We start from the raw sequence: 15905 nt of genomic DNA on the forward strand, positions 1-15905 counted from the left end.
CTTACTATGTTTTGTTGGGTTTTTTTATTTAAGAATATGAGGGATGTCAAACTAAATGCAATTGTATAGCAAAAATATGGAAGGAAATAAAGCCTAGGTTTTCTTGGAAATAAGCAGATCACATAATCATCAACAAAGATTGTGAAGTATTCATTTCAAAAAACTTCATAAGAAATTGAACATGCTATATCTAATGCTAATCATTATTTCTCCATATTTTACTGATTTAAAAAGTCATACAAAGAAAAATGCAAAGAAACCACAAACAATAAAAAAACAAACAAACAAACAAACAAACAAGAAACAGAAGCTACTGCTCTCTTTGCTTTTAAAATTGTCCAGAAAAATAAAAGGGTTTTACCTCAAAAGGTTTTTTATTTCTCTGTAGAACAAGGTGTTAATCACCTTGTTAAATTCCAAGCTGGCATAAAGGAGCACTCACTTAGCATAATTCTTCTTCTGCAACACATGCATGTAGATAATTCTTTCTGGCATAGAAGTCCATTGGAAGGTAAGGCAAAATAGAAATTCACTACCAACATTTGGTTTGTTTCTGTTAGCAACAAACTAAACAAGTTTGCAAGTTTTGTCTTTGATGAGTCTGTATCCTGAAACACTGGAGCCACAGACAGAGGGGTCACACTGGCATCTTCACAAAACACCACTAAGTAGTGATTTCCTTTCCCCATCATCTGATTGAGATTGTGGCCCTATATGCAAGGCCTTAGATAATGGCAAACAGAATATTAAAATCTAATATTTTCTTTTGACACGTCTTCACATTACAGGCATTTTTACCACATTTTTTCCAGTGCTATAAATAAAATAATTTAATGCCACATAAATATGCTGACTTTAGTGTAATTTCGGATATTCACATGAAAATATTTCAAGATTAGCTTGAAATGGCATCTAAATTCTTCCATAATAAACCCATGACAGAATAATAGCTGTAATATCTGTAACAGTAAATCCACTACTAATCATAGGATCATAGAACCTGTACTGTGTTGGGGAACTATGACTTGGCCTGACTTACCCTCATTTTTGAGTGTGTTCTAATAACATCTGAGCTGAACTGAGACATGCTAACCCAAACAAGTTTAACAGATGGTACAATGATGACCTCACACTGTGGTCTAGACAGGCAAACAAAATGACTGCATAACAGAAAGAAGCCTCCAGAGTGGGATAAAATACAGTCTTTGGTGAAGATGAACAGTGCAATTTTGGGGTATATAATAAATTTATACATTAATTTTGTTCTGTAGAATAATAGTTTTATTGAGATGTGATGAGACCACATTGATGGCTGCACCTCTTGGATAAAACAGAGGTCTGACCAGATTTTCAAACTTACTATCTACACAGATTCTGAATCTCCTCTGTCATCCATAAGTCTGCCAAAGAAAAGGCGGATATACCTATTGACTTTAAAGCTACTCCTAAGTGCTTTCCTTTGCAAGGATATTTTCCAAAACTGGTTTTTCCCTAAGCAGCAAAATCATGGATAGAAATGATTGGCATGAAACATGGTGATTTTTTTCTTTTGATGATAATTTTTTTCTTTAAAACTTTTATTTTAACAGCTAACCATCAAAAATTTTAATCTAATTCTGAATTGAACATTTCTTATTTTGTACCTTTAATTAAATTAATTTTGGTATTTTTGATTGTTTCCTGGTGCCTAACTTGAGGCTTAAGAGGCAGCCCACAGAGAGGTATGGTTAGTGGGTAGATTACAGGGTGCAAAAAATGTAGAAAAGGACATGGCTGTGATTGATTGCAGGTTTTTTCACATGAACTTCATCATGACAAATGGATATATATATTTTTGCACTAATTTGAAGGAGCTTCAAGTCATATCTTATTTTAAAGAGATGGCTCAAATAATTCCTCTTTTTTATCTGTATGTATTTAAGTACAAACAAAACTTTGTGAACAAGCACAGTAACAACTTTTCATGACTATAAGCATTTATTAGCTAGGAATAAGCTAAGAAGATTGATGAACAAGCTATGTAGCTCTCACCTAGTGACATCTAACAAAATCTGCAAATATAACCACAATTGCACTCAAACAAGTTTAAACAGAAGACTTTCCACTCCTATTCTGTACTTTTTCTAAACTTCCATGTACCCAGAAAGGGTCCAATTTCACAGCAGTAGTGTCTGTGAGTGTGGCTCCAGTGTCAGCAGAGCTGTGCTCATTCCCATCACCTGAAATGGGTGTGAAGGAAACTACACCAAGCATAACCAGCTCAACACTTCTTTCTCAGTTTGTGAAAGGGAACTAAGGCTTTGTGGCACATAGAAGAGCAGTACTACTGTGAGTGAGGCCAAATATGCAGAGTCTGATTCCAGTAGAGTTAACTTGGTCATATTTTGAACATCTGTGAAGTCTAATGTGTATTGAATGTTGAGTAAATCAACTTGTTTTATTAGTAGAACATGGCATATTGCCATTTATTTAAACTCAGCTTCTTTTCCACATCAAATGCCATTTGTGTATTCCATACATGCCTGAAAGATACTATTTATGTAATAATTTCCAAGGAAATGTTGGAATGTTTATGGAACTGATTCTAGTATTTTTCCAGAAAATCTGGATAGTTACACCATGTGTGCAAAGCTTTCACAGCAGAGGAAAAAAGGATCAAATCAATGAGAGTGAAATAACTCAGAGATGACCCTGATCAAGTAGAAAATTTCTACTTTAGCCTGTACTGGGGAGTCTTTTGGGTTGGAAAACAGATGCTGAAAAATAACAGTAAAAGCTAAACAAAGCACAAATAGACAAGTTATTAAGCATTTGTTATTGCAGAGCTCAATGTTGCCTAGTCTGCATCTCAGAAGTAATTTTGGGAAGAAACTTAGAAGCTAGGGAGCAAGAAATATTTTCTGACTATTACTGATGTTAAAAAATGGGCAGCTACTTAAAAATGCTCAGTGGCTTGGAATGTCAGCCCAAGCACTGGGGAATGACTTTGTGGAAAGGTTTGCAGCCAAAATCATCCAGTGCACATCCAAAACAGACCTTCCAAAGGCAGGCTAGGTCATTGTGTGACCTGCAAATAGGACACATTAGCACATACAAGGACTTGGGCTTTTGCTGGCAGTCTAAGTCTCCTTAGACCTAAGTCTCCAGTCTCTTTAGGACACCAGTCTGTGGAAGGGTTACAAACACAGCATAATTTACACTACCAGCACTCTTTACCACAGGGCTGTGATCTCCAATAGAGCAACAGCAACAATAAATGTATCAGAGCTAAACTGTGCCTCAAGGCAAATACTCTGTTGATATTACTGTCCTTCCTGCTACATCTTGTGATGTTTTTCTGCACTCATGTACTCATCCCATAAGACATCCATGTGAGCAGCTCTGTGGTTTTATTTTCATGTTTAAATCCAGTTGCTGTAATCAGCTTTTTTGTAACCTAAACTGCAGTTGTTGTGACCATACTAAAGTACAGCTTTTCAAGCTCAGCCTGTAACTCTGCTATTAGAGGCTGAAACCTCGGTGTAGAGAAAGTCTATAATGAAAGTGAAGCTCTCTTTCATTTCCTATGATTCAGCATGGATGTACTTGAGAATTACCCAGTTTTGCTTCCTATGCTGTGACATTTGAGACCTGCCCTCCAAGCACTGGTGGAAGGTTATGGACTCACCAGCTCGACATTTTAGATACTCTCACAGTCATGGTAAACCTCTGCCTGAGTGCTGGCTTGGAGGCAAAGATACACCAAGTATATATATTGAGTGGCTTTTAAGGACTCTGCTCACAAACCTCATCAAAAGCATGTTAATTTCAGAGAATTGTGTAATTATCTCAGGGCACTTTAGATTAATTGACAAAGACATTCTTCTTGTTTAAAGTCTTAATGAAAATATTAAGGCTCATGGTGTAAGGAGGTATTAATTAAATTAAATGAAGACATAGAAATAAGCATTTTTATCCTTTAAATTAGTACATCCTTGGAAATTTTTGCTGTAAGAATAACACTAAGAATTATATAGGAGTGATCTTTTTAACAGTTTGTTTCTAAAGGATATTTAGTTGAAGGTCCTTCAGTTTAGTAGTATTTCCTGCATTAAAAGTCATGAATAACTTTTCGTCCTTCTGTTCCAAAAATAAGAAATACAAAACAAGCTGGTGCTTTGCAGTCAGAAAACCTAGGAAGCAAATTCTGAAATTGCTCTGCCTGTGACACCTAGGAAATCAGTCAGTCTGGTTCCAAACCCTGGGAAAAAAGACACTTCAGCCTACCAATGAAAAGAAAAACCACTTTGTTTATCTTCCCAGAGAGTACTGATATGCATCTTGAATATGTCTAATTGCATCAATATTCTGTCAAAGTGAATCCCTCAGTAGTAGTTGCTGAAACCCACCAGTTGCTAATGATGTTTTTAAAACTGTTTGAAAAGTGACAAGGCAGAAGTCTGATAGCAATTTTTAAATTAGATCACGTTTTTGAACTGGTGGTTGTCAGGTCTTTCTTTAGTGCAGATGCAGTTAAAGCCTTTTATTCATCAGGAACTATTCTTTTAGTTATCTTAGAATAGCATGAAGCTTGGTGATTGTTTCTGATAGATCACTAGTTTGCTTGGATTGAGGAAATTCAAGTTTCTTTTTCCCACTTGCTTTAGGCCTTACTCTAGGAAATACTTCAGTCACAAGTTTGCTATTTCTTGGTAGATCTGGACAATGTATTATTGAATTCAAAACCTAAATTAAAATTTGGGGGGGGAAGGTGACATTAAGTTTAAATGAAATGCAAATTTTTATATTTAAAAGAAAAGTAAAATCAGTTCCTGTTGATACAAATATTTTCATTAGTCTAAATGTTTTGCTTTATACATATTTTGTCCTGTAAAATGTTTTTAAATGAGAAATTTATTTTCAAAATAAAAAATACTTAAAAATATTTCAAAATAAAAACTGATTTTTGATTTTGAAATATCAAAATAAGCTCTAAATTTGACTAAAATTATTTTCTCTTTGTCATGCTATTTGTATCCTACATCTAAATTATATGTCCTATTTTATCTCATTCTTTTGTTTTCACTTTATTTTATATGATTATAATTCAGACTTACCTATACAAAAATGACTGAATTTTTGAAGCTTAATTTGTTTCATGTAATGTTTTTTAACTTTTAACTTTTTAATGTTTTTTACTTTTATTACTTTTTTCTATGTATATTCTAAATCTAGATGGTGTCAAGCAACATTTGGACTGACAGAATTTCAAAATACTTCCTTATTTATTTGAAAGTATTAATAATTGAAGGAAGGAGCTCACCTATGTGTAAGATCATGCTTTTCCTTTTTGCTTTTTCTAATATAAATAATACTTCAGTATGAAAGATACACAGTTAGAATGCTTCTGATGTGTTTCTAAACTGCATTGGTTTAGTTTTAGATGGCAGGCTAATCTCTAGGCTCTGTATACTTGTCTCTTTGCTTATATATAGCTATGGTTTAAGAAATAGTAGGGAATCTGAATATTTAAAATAATATACCTTATTTGGACTTAGTTTTAAAGGATTTAAGGACATCTTTATCTGAAAAATACTTTAGGTATGCTATGCATATAAAGGGAGGTGTAACAAACACTTGGGGTTTTGTATAAAACAGCTTGGTCAGACTGAAACTAGATTATCAGACAAAAAATTGTGCTGTGAACTCTACTATTAGAGCAGCCAGTTACCCTCCCAGTGTGTGTGTCTCTTGGATGACTGACTTTGGCTTTAAAAATGATGCAACTTCAAAATAAGGCTTTCCTTGTGACTAATATATTCATCAGGTTTCAGTCTTGTGTGGCCTATACAGGATTATCTGGAGGCTTATAGGGGTGATCTCTTGCTGTAACCTTTCCTTTGATTGATCTTGCAAGGTCTTTCTTTCTCTTCTCTGCCTCCAGCTCCTATTTTTAAGAAACTGGTAGGAATATAACTATTGTTGAAAACTCTCAGCCTGTGTCAAATCTGGTTGAACCAGTTGGTGCATTTTCACGAATCCTTGCAGAGTAGAAGACACAGATGCAAACAGAGACTGTACAACAGCATGTTTCTTGCACTGGAAATCAGTTAAATCAACAATAACCACAAACTTTATTTCTTAAAATCTTGTAAATCCTGTAAAAGTAGTGCCAACAGTACTGCAGTTATGAAGTGAAAAATGCACTCACAGACTTTTGTTTTCCAACAGCTTTCAGTGGGATGCTGTTATTGAGACTCCTGCCTCCTTGTCAGGCCAGCATTTGTTCTTTGTGCTTGAGAAACCCACATGGTCTTGAACCACCATTTCAGACAATTCTACAGTGTGCTTATTTTTTTCCTCCTTTATTATTTTTCACTCGTGAATTTGACAATGTAGCAAGTGAGTCTGATGATTTGGGCACTTCAGGAATGGGCTTGTAAGGTGAGGAAACCCTCTAGTATCTTCTGTTCACAGCCTTCCTGGTAATAAACAATTGTTTTTCTTTTTTTAAATGCAGCTTCAAAATTCAACTACCAATATTTTACTTTAAGGCTCAGGAGATTCTTGAGACTTCAGAAATTCTTCTACATTCATCTGCAACATGTCTTGGAGCTGTAACAAGGAATTTTTCTGAGTTTGCAAGGACCATTAGTAACGTTCTGGCAGGCCAGCTGTGCTCAAAGCAGGTTTCAGTGATGTTCTACCAACCTTTATTTAACATTCGTGGTTCTGTGGCCAGAAGATGTGGTCAGGGTATTAATTCAGAGCATTTCTTGGGAACAGCATCTTGGGTGGGCTGTAGAAGGATGAAATAGAACTAATAATTAAATTCACCTTTCTACAGAGAGGACCTATGAGAGAGTGGACAAGCAGCAAAGAAAATACTGATTTATTAAATTTAATCCAGCAAGGTAGACACTGATGTATAATTCACCAGAATGGTCCCTCCCTGGAGCTGTGTATGACAACATGGTGGGGAATGAGAGAGAGCAGCCCTTCTTTGCTGGAGCTGTTTCTAAAATTCCATTTCATATCCTACGTTTAATGTTTGCTGTGGCATTAATAGTACTGCAATAAGAGAGAACCAGGCAAGCTGAAGACTTGAGTCTTGAGTACTGATATCTGGTTAATAACACTGCTCACTATGATAGCTACTTGCACTAAAAGTAAATCTTACTAATGTTTGTACTGATAGTGAATTTTTTCTAGATCAAAGTGCCAGTTACAGGATACGTGCTGGATATTGGGCCTATAAAATACAGCATCCACCAGTAAGCACAGCTCTTTCTTTTTCTATGTCACTTGGCTCAGCTGACCACAGAATGGGGGAATGGAAGTCTCAGGGGTCACAATAGCAGGAGAAAACAAAAATAAAACTACAGGATTATCTGTTAGTTATTTCAGCTCAAACCACTGTATTTTACCTGTTGCTTCTTGAATGTGCTGGGGAGAGAAGAGAACCCAAACCACTGTGCCTTCAACTCTAGAAATGAAAACAAATATTAAACATGTATGTCATCACACACAATGGCAAAGACCAATACAATGATGCCTCAGACTTTCTTTGTGGCACTGCTGGCATGCAGTATAGTAATTGCCACATTACCCAGCACAATTTGAATAAAACTGAGTCAAATTTAATTAGCTCCTGTCTTTAAAACATTTCTTCATTCACAACACTTGTAGTCTTTTGGATCCTGTTGCACAAATGCAATGTTGTACACAAAATGCAAACTGTTAGGAGAATCCCATTCCAAAATCTGCCCAAGTTTACCACCATATACTGTAACTCAGCATAATGATGGTCGGTTTTTTGTTTGTCACTTTCTTCTAGGGTATCTTTGCATCCTTTTTTCACATGGTACTGTATGACAGCCTGGCTGGTCCAGCTCTGAAGCCTGGGAAATGTCTTTCCTGGGTTTGACCGTATTTAGACATTGAGCTTTTTCCTGCAGATTTTTGTTCTATATCTGCTTGCAGTCATTGCCACGTTGCCTTTACCAAATTACTTGGCTCTCTTCATCTGTTCTGAAACTTTTTGCTCCTCCTTCATTGATCCAATGCTAGTGACCATTAAACACAATTTTGGGGGTTAGTTCTACTTTATTTTAGTGAAGAAGGGTTACAAAGTAATGAATGTAACATGTTACTTTATTATTTTAGTTCTGTATTTAACATAAGTAGTATGCTAAAATTACAGCTTGCTTTCTTAATTCTAATAACTGAAATCACAAAATTACCTGCCAAACTTACAGACAGTGCTCTATTTCAAATTCAAAGTTGCTGTTTGAATTATACTAAATATGACCGAAATACTTCCAGAACATTTTAATTGCTCCTAAATGATAGAAAAATATTTTCTTAAAATACAATTTAAAAAATCTACAGAAATAGTTGTGAAACTCTGAATGCTTAGTTATTCCTTCTATTCTGCCTTTTTGCAAAAATATTCTAAAAATCAGTGACTTGTTCTACTTAAAACTTCTGATGTAACTCACATTAAACAGATTAAATACAAATGTAGTGAGACTCTATTTCAAATTACATATTAAAGCTAAAATGTGGATAAATCAGATAACTTTTAAAAAGTTCAGAGAATTAAATTTTGCAATGAATGCTGGAGACCTGGGTTTGTCTCACACTGGCTCTTGCAGCTCAGTTGATCAGCAGCTTTAAGACCTTTGAACTGTCACATCACCTGTGGAGCTCTCCTTGCCCTGGGAGGCACTTATTCCTTCTCCTCTGTGTCCCAGTCAGGGCAGGGAGCAGTAAAGCAACAGAGAAGAGAGAGGAAGCTTTATCAGCCACACCTCAGCCAAAGCATTGCTGGCTCAAGTCTTTTAGTTTCTATAAGGATTTAAGAGCAAAATTTCTGTGTTGATGAAAGTATGCTAATGGGGTGATGAGACCAGTTTCAACTTATTTGGCATGGAACATATGCTTAGGGGTTTCTAATGCTCAGCTTGAATGAACAGCAGCAATTGAATCCAGTATCAATAAATACTAATCCAGACCACGATGTATGCACCCCATTTTATCTACACTTAGCTACATTAATCATAAAAGTATAAATTTATGGCTGTCCTTAAAAGCTGAAAGCATATTAAACCATTTAAGAAATTACAGTTTCTCTAGTCTCATGTACTTACATATTTATTGGAGCTTTCTTATGACATAATTCCATACCAATGGCAGAACATGTCCTTCATCTAGACCTCCTGATAGTCTTTTTCATTGTGCAGTTCTAGTTTAGACAATCTTTTGATACACTCATAGGAAGTGTCTGTTGTTCCTCTGTCAACATTGAACCCGAACCATAAGCACAACCACGTGTGTACATTGAAAGGGGGATTTTAAAACAGTTAAACCAGGACAAGAGTAGTCACAGGATCATTGCTCTGTTCAGAAGATGTTTAACTCGCTGTGATGATCACTGGAACAGATTCCTTTTGTACACCTGAAATAAACACTCTATCTCAGTGGTGGTTTTAACAACTGGATTTATACAAATGCCCTTAAATTTTTTTTTCTTGAAATTTTTTTCCCCTGTATCTGTTTTCATTAGATTCGTGAGTTTATGTACAGCAACACTTTTAACCACAAGATTTTGTACTGCCAAGGTCTCCCTTGAAACTTCTATTTTTTTCCCTAAGCTTAGGTAACAAAATGTAGATGCTTCTAGCTCAGTGCAAACCATTTGCTTACTCACTGTTGTTTCATCATCTTTCAAGGAAAGTACCACAGAGTGAATGTGTAAGATATTCTTCCCAGGTTTTATTGCAGTTATTCACTGTGGTGAAATCATAAACTACGTCACCTTCCCAGACTTCTTGCTCAAAATCTTGAGGCCTTTATCCTGAATCCTTCCCGTCTTTTTAATAATTGTTTCAGTAAACAAATGTATTATTTTTTTCATATTCACATTGCACTCATCTTGAATGCAATTCAGAGTCTTTCCACTAGAAAACCCAGAAACTGACTTAGATAAATATTGTCCTTCCTAAGCAGAACAGCTAGGCAAAATAACCTGTATGTTTTCCTAGTTATGATGGGAAATCATAAAGAAATAGGAGTCCTTTGATGCAATTAAATCTGTTCTCATAATCTCTAATTACAATTCCTGCTTTCTCCTTAATGGGAGAGTTCAAAACACAAGAGTATCTTCCTGCTCCAGTCTATTTAAGCCAGCACCCAGTACAAAGGCCACTGCCTTTCCTGAGCATGATTTAGAGCTGCTTTGGGCTTTGTTCTTATGTTGTTCCTGAACTCTTGCCTTTTTTCTTTGAACGGTCTTCTATATACAGACAGGTTGCCTATGCAGGATGTTCTCTGCCCACAGTGCTTAAATTGCTGAGCAACCTTGTACATACCTTTGGTTTGTGAAAAAAACATTTGCTTAGTAGCTTTTTGTAGACTATTTAATGAAAGATGGTAGTTAAGCCTTGCAATTTCAACCCAACCTACAAATGCTGTATGAAGGACCACCTCAGTAGCATGCAGGAGATCAACTCTACATATTCTTAATAAGGTGTAAGTATTCAAAATACAAAACATTTGTTGCTCTTACAGTGAAACTATCTGTATTTAAATTTTATTCAAAATGGTGTTACCAAGCATATGGCAGACCTTGGTGAAATTCCACTGCCCCTGCAATGTTTGAAAACACAGAAGTTCTGAACAATGTCTCTGTTTTAGAAAGAATGTTATATCAATAACATTTTATTTTATTGTAAAATAATGATTAAGGCTAATTTGAAACTGTATCATAGATTTTAGATCAAGATGTGAAATGTCGTAACAAAGATGTTAGATCAAACTTGTGACTCCAAGTTAAGCCAGAGTTAATTGGGATGTCTGGGAGAATGTATAAATTTCATCATAGACTTGAGTAATAAACCAGTGAAGCTATTTTTTTTCCAACTTGTTAACTATTTAGACTTCTAAATAACTGTTACACAATTTGGCCAGGTGCCAACAACAGTTGCCAGGTAATTGGTAACTACCAGTAGTATTCTGTGCTCTTCTGGTAATTTTGTGTGAGCTTCATATATGGAAGGAACTGCAGTCGAAATTAAACAGTCATCCAAACCCTGTCTTTGATGGATAAATAGGTTGAAGCCAGTGCTTTTATTTGGATTAACAAACAGAGAGAACTGAATGTAAGGAATACTGTCTGCAAAATTGCGGTTATTACTGCCTAGGGCTGTCGATGACGATCATGACTGTCCCAGTGTTGGGGCGCTGCAGTGACTCCCAGCGCGGGGAGCGTGGAGGGAACGCAGCGGGCTCAGCCCCGGTGCAGCGCGGACCCGTCAGAGTGTGCAGGGATGCGCTGCGGGCCGGGCCGGGGATCCTCCTGTGCTCCGATACCTGCCTGCCCGGGAACGGCTAAACAGCTACATTTACCAAAGGAAGAGGGGAGAAAAGAAATGTCTGGCACTGTTATAACTTTCAGCTGTCCGAGCCTTGGTCGTAGCGGCTGTCGCCACTTTTTCCTCGCGGGAACCGCGCTGCTTTGCGGTGGAGCCGGGGCTGGCGCTGCCCGCGCCGCTTTGCGGTGGAGCCGGGGCTGGCGCTGCCCGCGCCGCTTTGCGGTGCCGCCCGGGCTTTGGCAGCGGCGCGCAGCATCGCAGCCGCTCGGCGCTCGCGCTTCTGCAGCGTCCCCCGCCCCGCCGCCTCCAGCTCCCCGGCGGAGGGGCCGCTGAGCGCTCCGCACCCGCCGGCGCTGCCCCGCGCCCGCTCGCTTCGCTGACATGGTATCACCCGAAACCCGTATCCCACGATGGCGTGGTATATCCCGGCGCGGGAGGCGCTTCCTCGGGCCGGTCGCGCCCGCCGCCCCCAGCCCCTCTCTTCCGTGGCGCTGGGAGAGAGGAGCAGGGGCGCGCCCGCCGCTCCCTCTCTTTGTGTGCGAGCGAGCGAGGGAGCGCGCGCGGGCGGGCCCGAGACACAGCGCGGAGGAGGGCGCGGAGCAGCGTGAGGCCGGGGAGCGGCGCGGGCGGGCGAGCGGCGGTTCCGAACGCGCCGCGGGGGCGGGAGGAAGGTGGAGTGAGGAGCGCGGGGCGGCGGCGGCGGCAGGGCGGGGGGGTGGGAGGGAGGAAAGGCGGGCGGCTGTGGCGGCGGATAATGATGGCGTGGTGCGTGCGGCCGCTGGGCGGCCGTGAACGCTGAGGGGAAGGAGGCGGCAGGACCCCCGCCCCCAGGTAGGCTGGCTCGGAAAGTTTGGGGCGAGGTACCGGGGTGGCCCCGCCGCGCGCCCCGCAGGCCCCTCCGCGGGGAAGCCCCAACTTGGGGCCGAAACTTGCGGGTTTCCCCGTTCCGGGCGGCGCGGCGAGCGGGGCCCCTCCGTCCCGCCCCGCCGCGGTGCGTGCGCGGGGTCCGGCCCGGGCCCGGCCTCCCCCGGGCGGCACAAGGGCCGGCGCTGCCCCCCCGCCCGAGCCGGCCTGGCCCGGCCGGGACGGCCCTTGGCGGAGGGGCGGCAGCCGGAGGCGGCGGGGGGGCCGCCCGCCATCGCATCCCCCGCCAGAGCCGGCGGGTCGGTGCCCGGGGAGCAGCTGGGTCCGCGCGTCCCGGCCGACACAATGGGCTTTATCCCGCAGGGAGGTCTGGGGCTGCGATTCCCACCCCGAGTTTCGGAGTCGTGTCACACGCCGGCGAGGCCCCGAGTTAATGGAAACTCTCTGTCTCTCTGCAGATGGCTTTCCGGATACCGCGATCCACGCTGGGGATAACACCCGATGTGGCCATTCACGCGCTTTGATTTCTTTCTCTCCGCGTAGAGTCCCCTGTGTTCCATTTCAATGCGAGCGAGGAGGCTGACTGAGTGAAAGGCTGCTTTGGGGATCTGCTGTGGCATATACACTGCCTGGTGTTGGAGGGTGGAAGCTTTGTGCTAGGGAGTCGTTTTTCCCATTCTTTCTAAGGAGTGGAGGGAGCTTTCTCTTCAACAATGATGAAAACCGAAGGCAAGGGGGAAAGGACTTTAAGAAGTGCTTCTCCACACCGAAATGCTTACAAATCTGATTTCCATGCTATCAAATGCTCTTTCGATGGTGTAAATCCTGATAACGCTTCCAACAAAACAGGCTTGCATCAGAAGCTGAGCACCTCTTCCAATGGAGGGGGAAGTGACCCACACAGTCGAGGCAGAGCTGCCACTTATGGCAACAGAGTACACAAGATCAAAAGTATGTTTCTGCAAATGGGAAGCTCTTCCTCCACAACCTGTTGTGAAAGCAGTCCACCTGCTGATACCAAATTAATCAGCCGGGCCACAGCAGCAGAGTATGGATCTTCTCCAGGTAGTCCATCATTTCTCATTGTCCAAAAAAATAATCTTCTTAATACCAGCCCCAGTGGTGGTCCTGTGGATTCATTGTCCATGTCTTCTGCTGCTGACAAGGTCATCCGTAGCAGCGATGAGGCAGATTTGGACAAAGTTGCCTTGGCAGAAAAATTTTCAGAGACCAGGAAGCTGTTTGAGAGAAATATAAAACAGCGGAGCTCCGTGGACAGATATTCCCCCAGCAAATGTGAAAGAAGTGAAGATAAGAGAAGACATGGTTCAGCTTCTGATTGCAGCAATGTGGTGGACCACTTCAGTTTTAATACAGAACCAAGTGTTCCAGTCACACAGGAGAAAGTTGAAAATCAAAGTAATGAGGAGTTGAAGCTGCAGCATGCTAATAGTGGTTCCAAATCTTCCTTCCTGAATGCAGGGCCCATTTCTAGGAGGCTGGAAAGCTTTCTAGGTGACAGTGATACTGAAGAATCCAAAGAAACTTCCAAAAATGATAGTTTTCCAAATCAGGACCCTCTGAGAGGCCAGCAGACTTTGAATTCACCTAGTATTGCTGAAGGATGTCTGGAGAAAGGTGCATTGCCCAAAGTGCCTGAGATCTGCAGAGATGAGCCGAGCAAGGTACTTGGAAAAGACAAAAGAGAGCAACTGGTACTAGAGAGAGGCCCATGGAATATGGGCAGTGTGCCTGCTCAGGAGACTCAGCAGGCATCAGATAGTATTTGCTCCTGGGTTTCTCCCACAGAGGGGACGTGCACAGAGCTGGTTGCACAAGATGAAACCTCAGGGCATGAAAAAAAGGGTTTGGAGAAAGATCACATTGGTCAAGAGAATGAGAAGCTCATATGTCACGTACAGGAAGGGAAGAGAAGTGACTATGCCTTGGAAGTGGTAGAAGAGTTTACAGATGGCAGCAAGACCAGTTGGGAAGAAGAAAGAGATGGGATGTCTGTCAGAGATGGTCCAGTTACACAAGTACAGGATGTTCTAGAGCAGGAGGAGGATACTGAAGAAGAGGAGCAAGCATTGGAAAAGCAAAGTGAGGACTTCAGTGATTTTGGAATAGAGAATGCAGCTTTTGATGATGACAGGGACGCAGAGCCAGAAAACCAAGAGCCTGAAGACAAAGAAATTTTGGAGGAAGAGGAGGACTATATGTATGACAGTGAATATGAGGAGTTTCCTGGACTTTCTGAAGAGGAAGATCCAGTGCCAGACCGGAAAGTTAAGTTCTCAACAGCTCCTATCAAAGTAAGTATGTTTGAGGATTTGTTTGTTTGTTTGTTTGTTTTAATTGTTTTGCAGAAAAAATACTCAGGAAATAAAATTTTGGGGGTTTTGTGTTGTTTTTTTTTTTTTAATTTCCAAAAAAACATTTAAGAAGTGTAAGTTTACAGCTTTCATTCAACACTGAGTTTGAGAGTAGTTACCCCTTCATAAAACTTATTAGTCACAAGTCATTCCTTAATTACAACTGCTTCATAAGATAGTGTAGTGAAGGTACACTAATGAGATTTTACTTCCTGGACTTTTTCAGGACGCATATCTTTTAGATACAGACACCTGACCTTTAATAGTTGCCTTCATTTGTTTAAAATTGAGGCATTAGGAATTATTATTCCCAGTTTTTCTTTTGGCACAAAAGTTTAAATAAAAGCCCCAAACAAAACAACATCCCCCTCCCCACAGAAAACTTTTATATTCAACTTCAGACTTGTTTATGGAATTAATTATAAGAAAATATCAAATGACTGGTTCTTGTATTTTAAGATTCTAGAATTCTCTCCAATAATAACAATAATAACCATATATATGTTGTTCGGTTCTAATACTGATTGGTGAATAAGCTGTAGAAGAGTTAACATGGTTATTTTGGAGTTACAAAGTTGCAGAAGTGAAAGTCAGAGGGCAGACGGGAAATTGAGGAGTAGTGTAACTTTAACAAATTTAAAAATGTATGTGTCTGGTCTTCCCCCACTTATTTATACCCACAAAATAAGTTGCTCCACAACTCAAACTATGTTTACTCATAGTCTCTTGCAGACTTGAATTATTCTAGTCTTTCTTAAACTTTGGAAGGAGAATTGGGAGACATGGATGAGGATGGAATGGGAGATTGTACAGACTTTCCTCAGCATACTATCTCTTCTACCATCACATGAATGAAAGATATCATCTTTAATAAACAGGTTTTACACTTTGTTCGTAGAGAGTCAGGACTCACTTTTACTGATCAGAGGGATGCAAAAATTCTGTTGCCTCTTGAACTTCCCACAGCAGAGAGCTGTAATTTCCCAGTTTGCTAACACACTCCAGTGCTGTACCCCAGAAGATGTTTTGATTGTGGCAAAAAAATTTGGCAAAATGTGAGTTTTGTTGCATGTGGGTTTTTTTTGTAGTCTCTTCATAGACAGGCTGATTTATATGGCTTTCTTCTAGTTGATGTTGCTTTAGTGGTGACCTGGAGCAGTGAAGGGAAGAGTGCTGCTATTGAAAACTGCATAATGAGTCTGGTGAGGGCTGGGAGAGAGCCAGAGGGGCATCAGTCCATTTCTACATGCATTTGTCACTAGTATCTGAGCAAAGTGCTGTGTAGAGTCTACTGTAAGTGTGTTAAGTGACT

General features: G+C 40.5%; 1 protein-coding gene across 4 annotated transcripts in view; it reads left to right on the forward strand.

Moving 5' to 3' along the window:
- The first annotated feature begins 11788 nt into the window (after window positions 1-11788).
- LOC306804108 (neurabin-1-like) overlaps window positions 11789-15905 on the forward strand; it is a 37777-nt gene continuing 33660 nt past the window's right edge. For 2 of the 4 annotated variants that reach the window (XM_079310286.1, XM_079310288.1), the window contains exons 1-2: window positions 12068-12185; window positions 12677-14533. In XM_079310286.1, coding sequence (XP_079166412.1) covers window positions 12932-14533 — 1602 coding nt within the window. In that variant the 5' untranslated portion in view covers window positions 12068-12185; window positions 12677-12931. Of the gene's footprint in view, window positions 11959-12067; window positions 12186-12233; window positions 12518-12676; window positions 14534-15905 lie in introns of those variants that run through there. The other 2 variants (XM_079310289.1, XM_079310287.1) reach the window with 2 other exon arrangements.

Source organism: Erithacus rubecula (genome assembly GCF_903797595.1).
Source record: "Erithacus rubecula genome assembly, chromosome: 8".
Lineage (NCBI taxonomy): Eukaryota > Metazoa > Chordata > Aves > Passeriformes > Muscicapidae > Erithacus > Erithacus rubecula.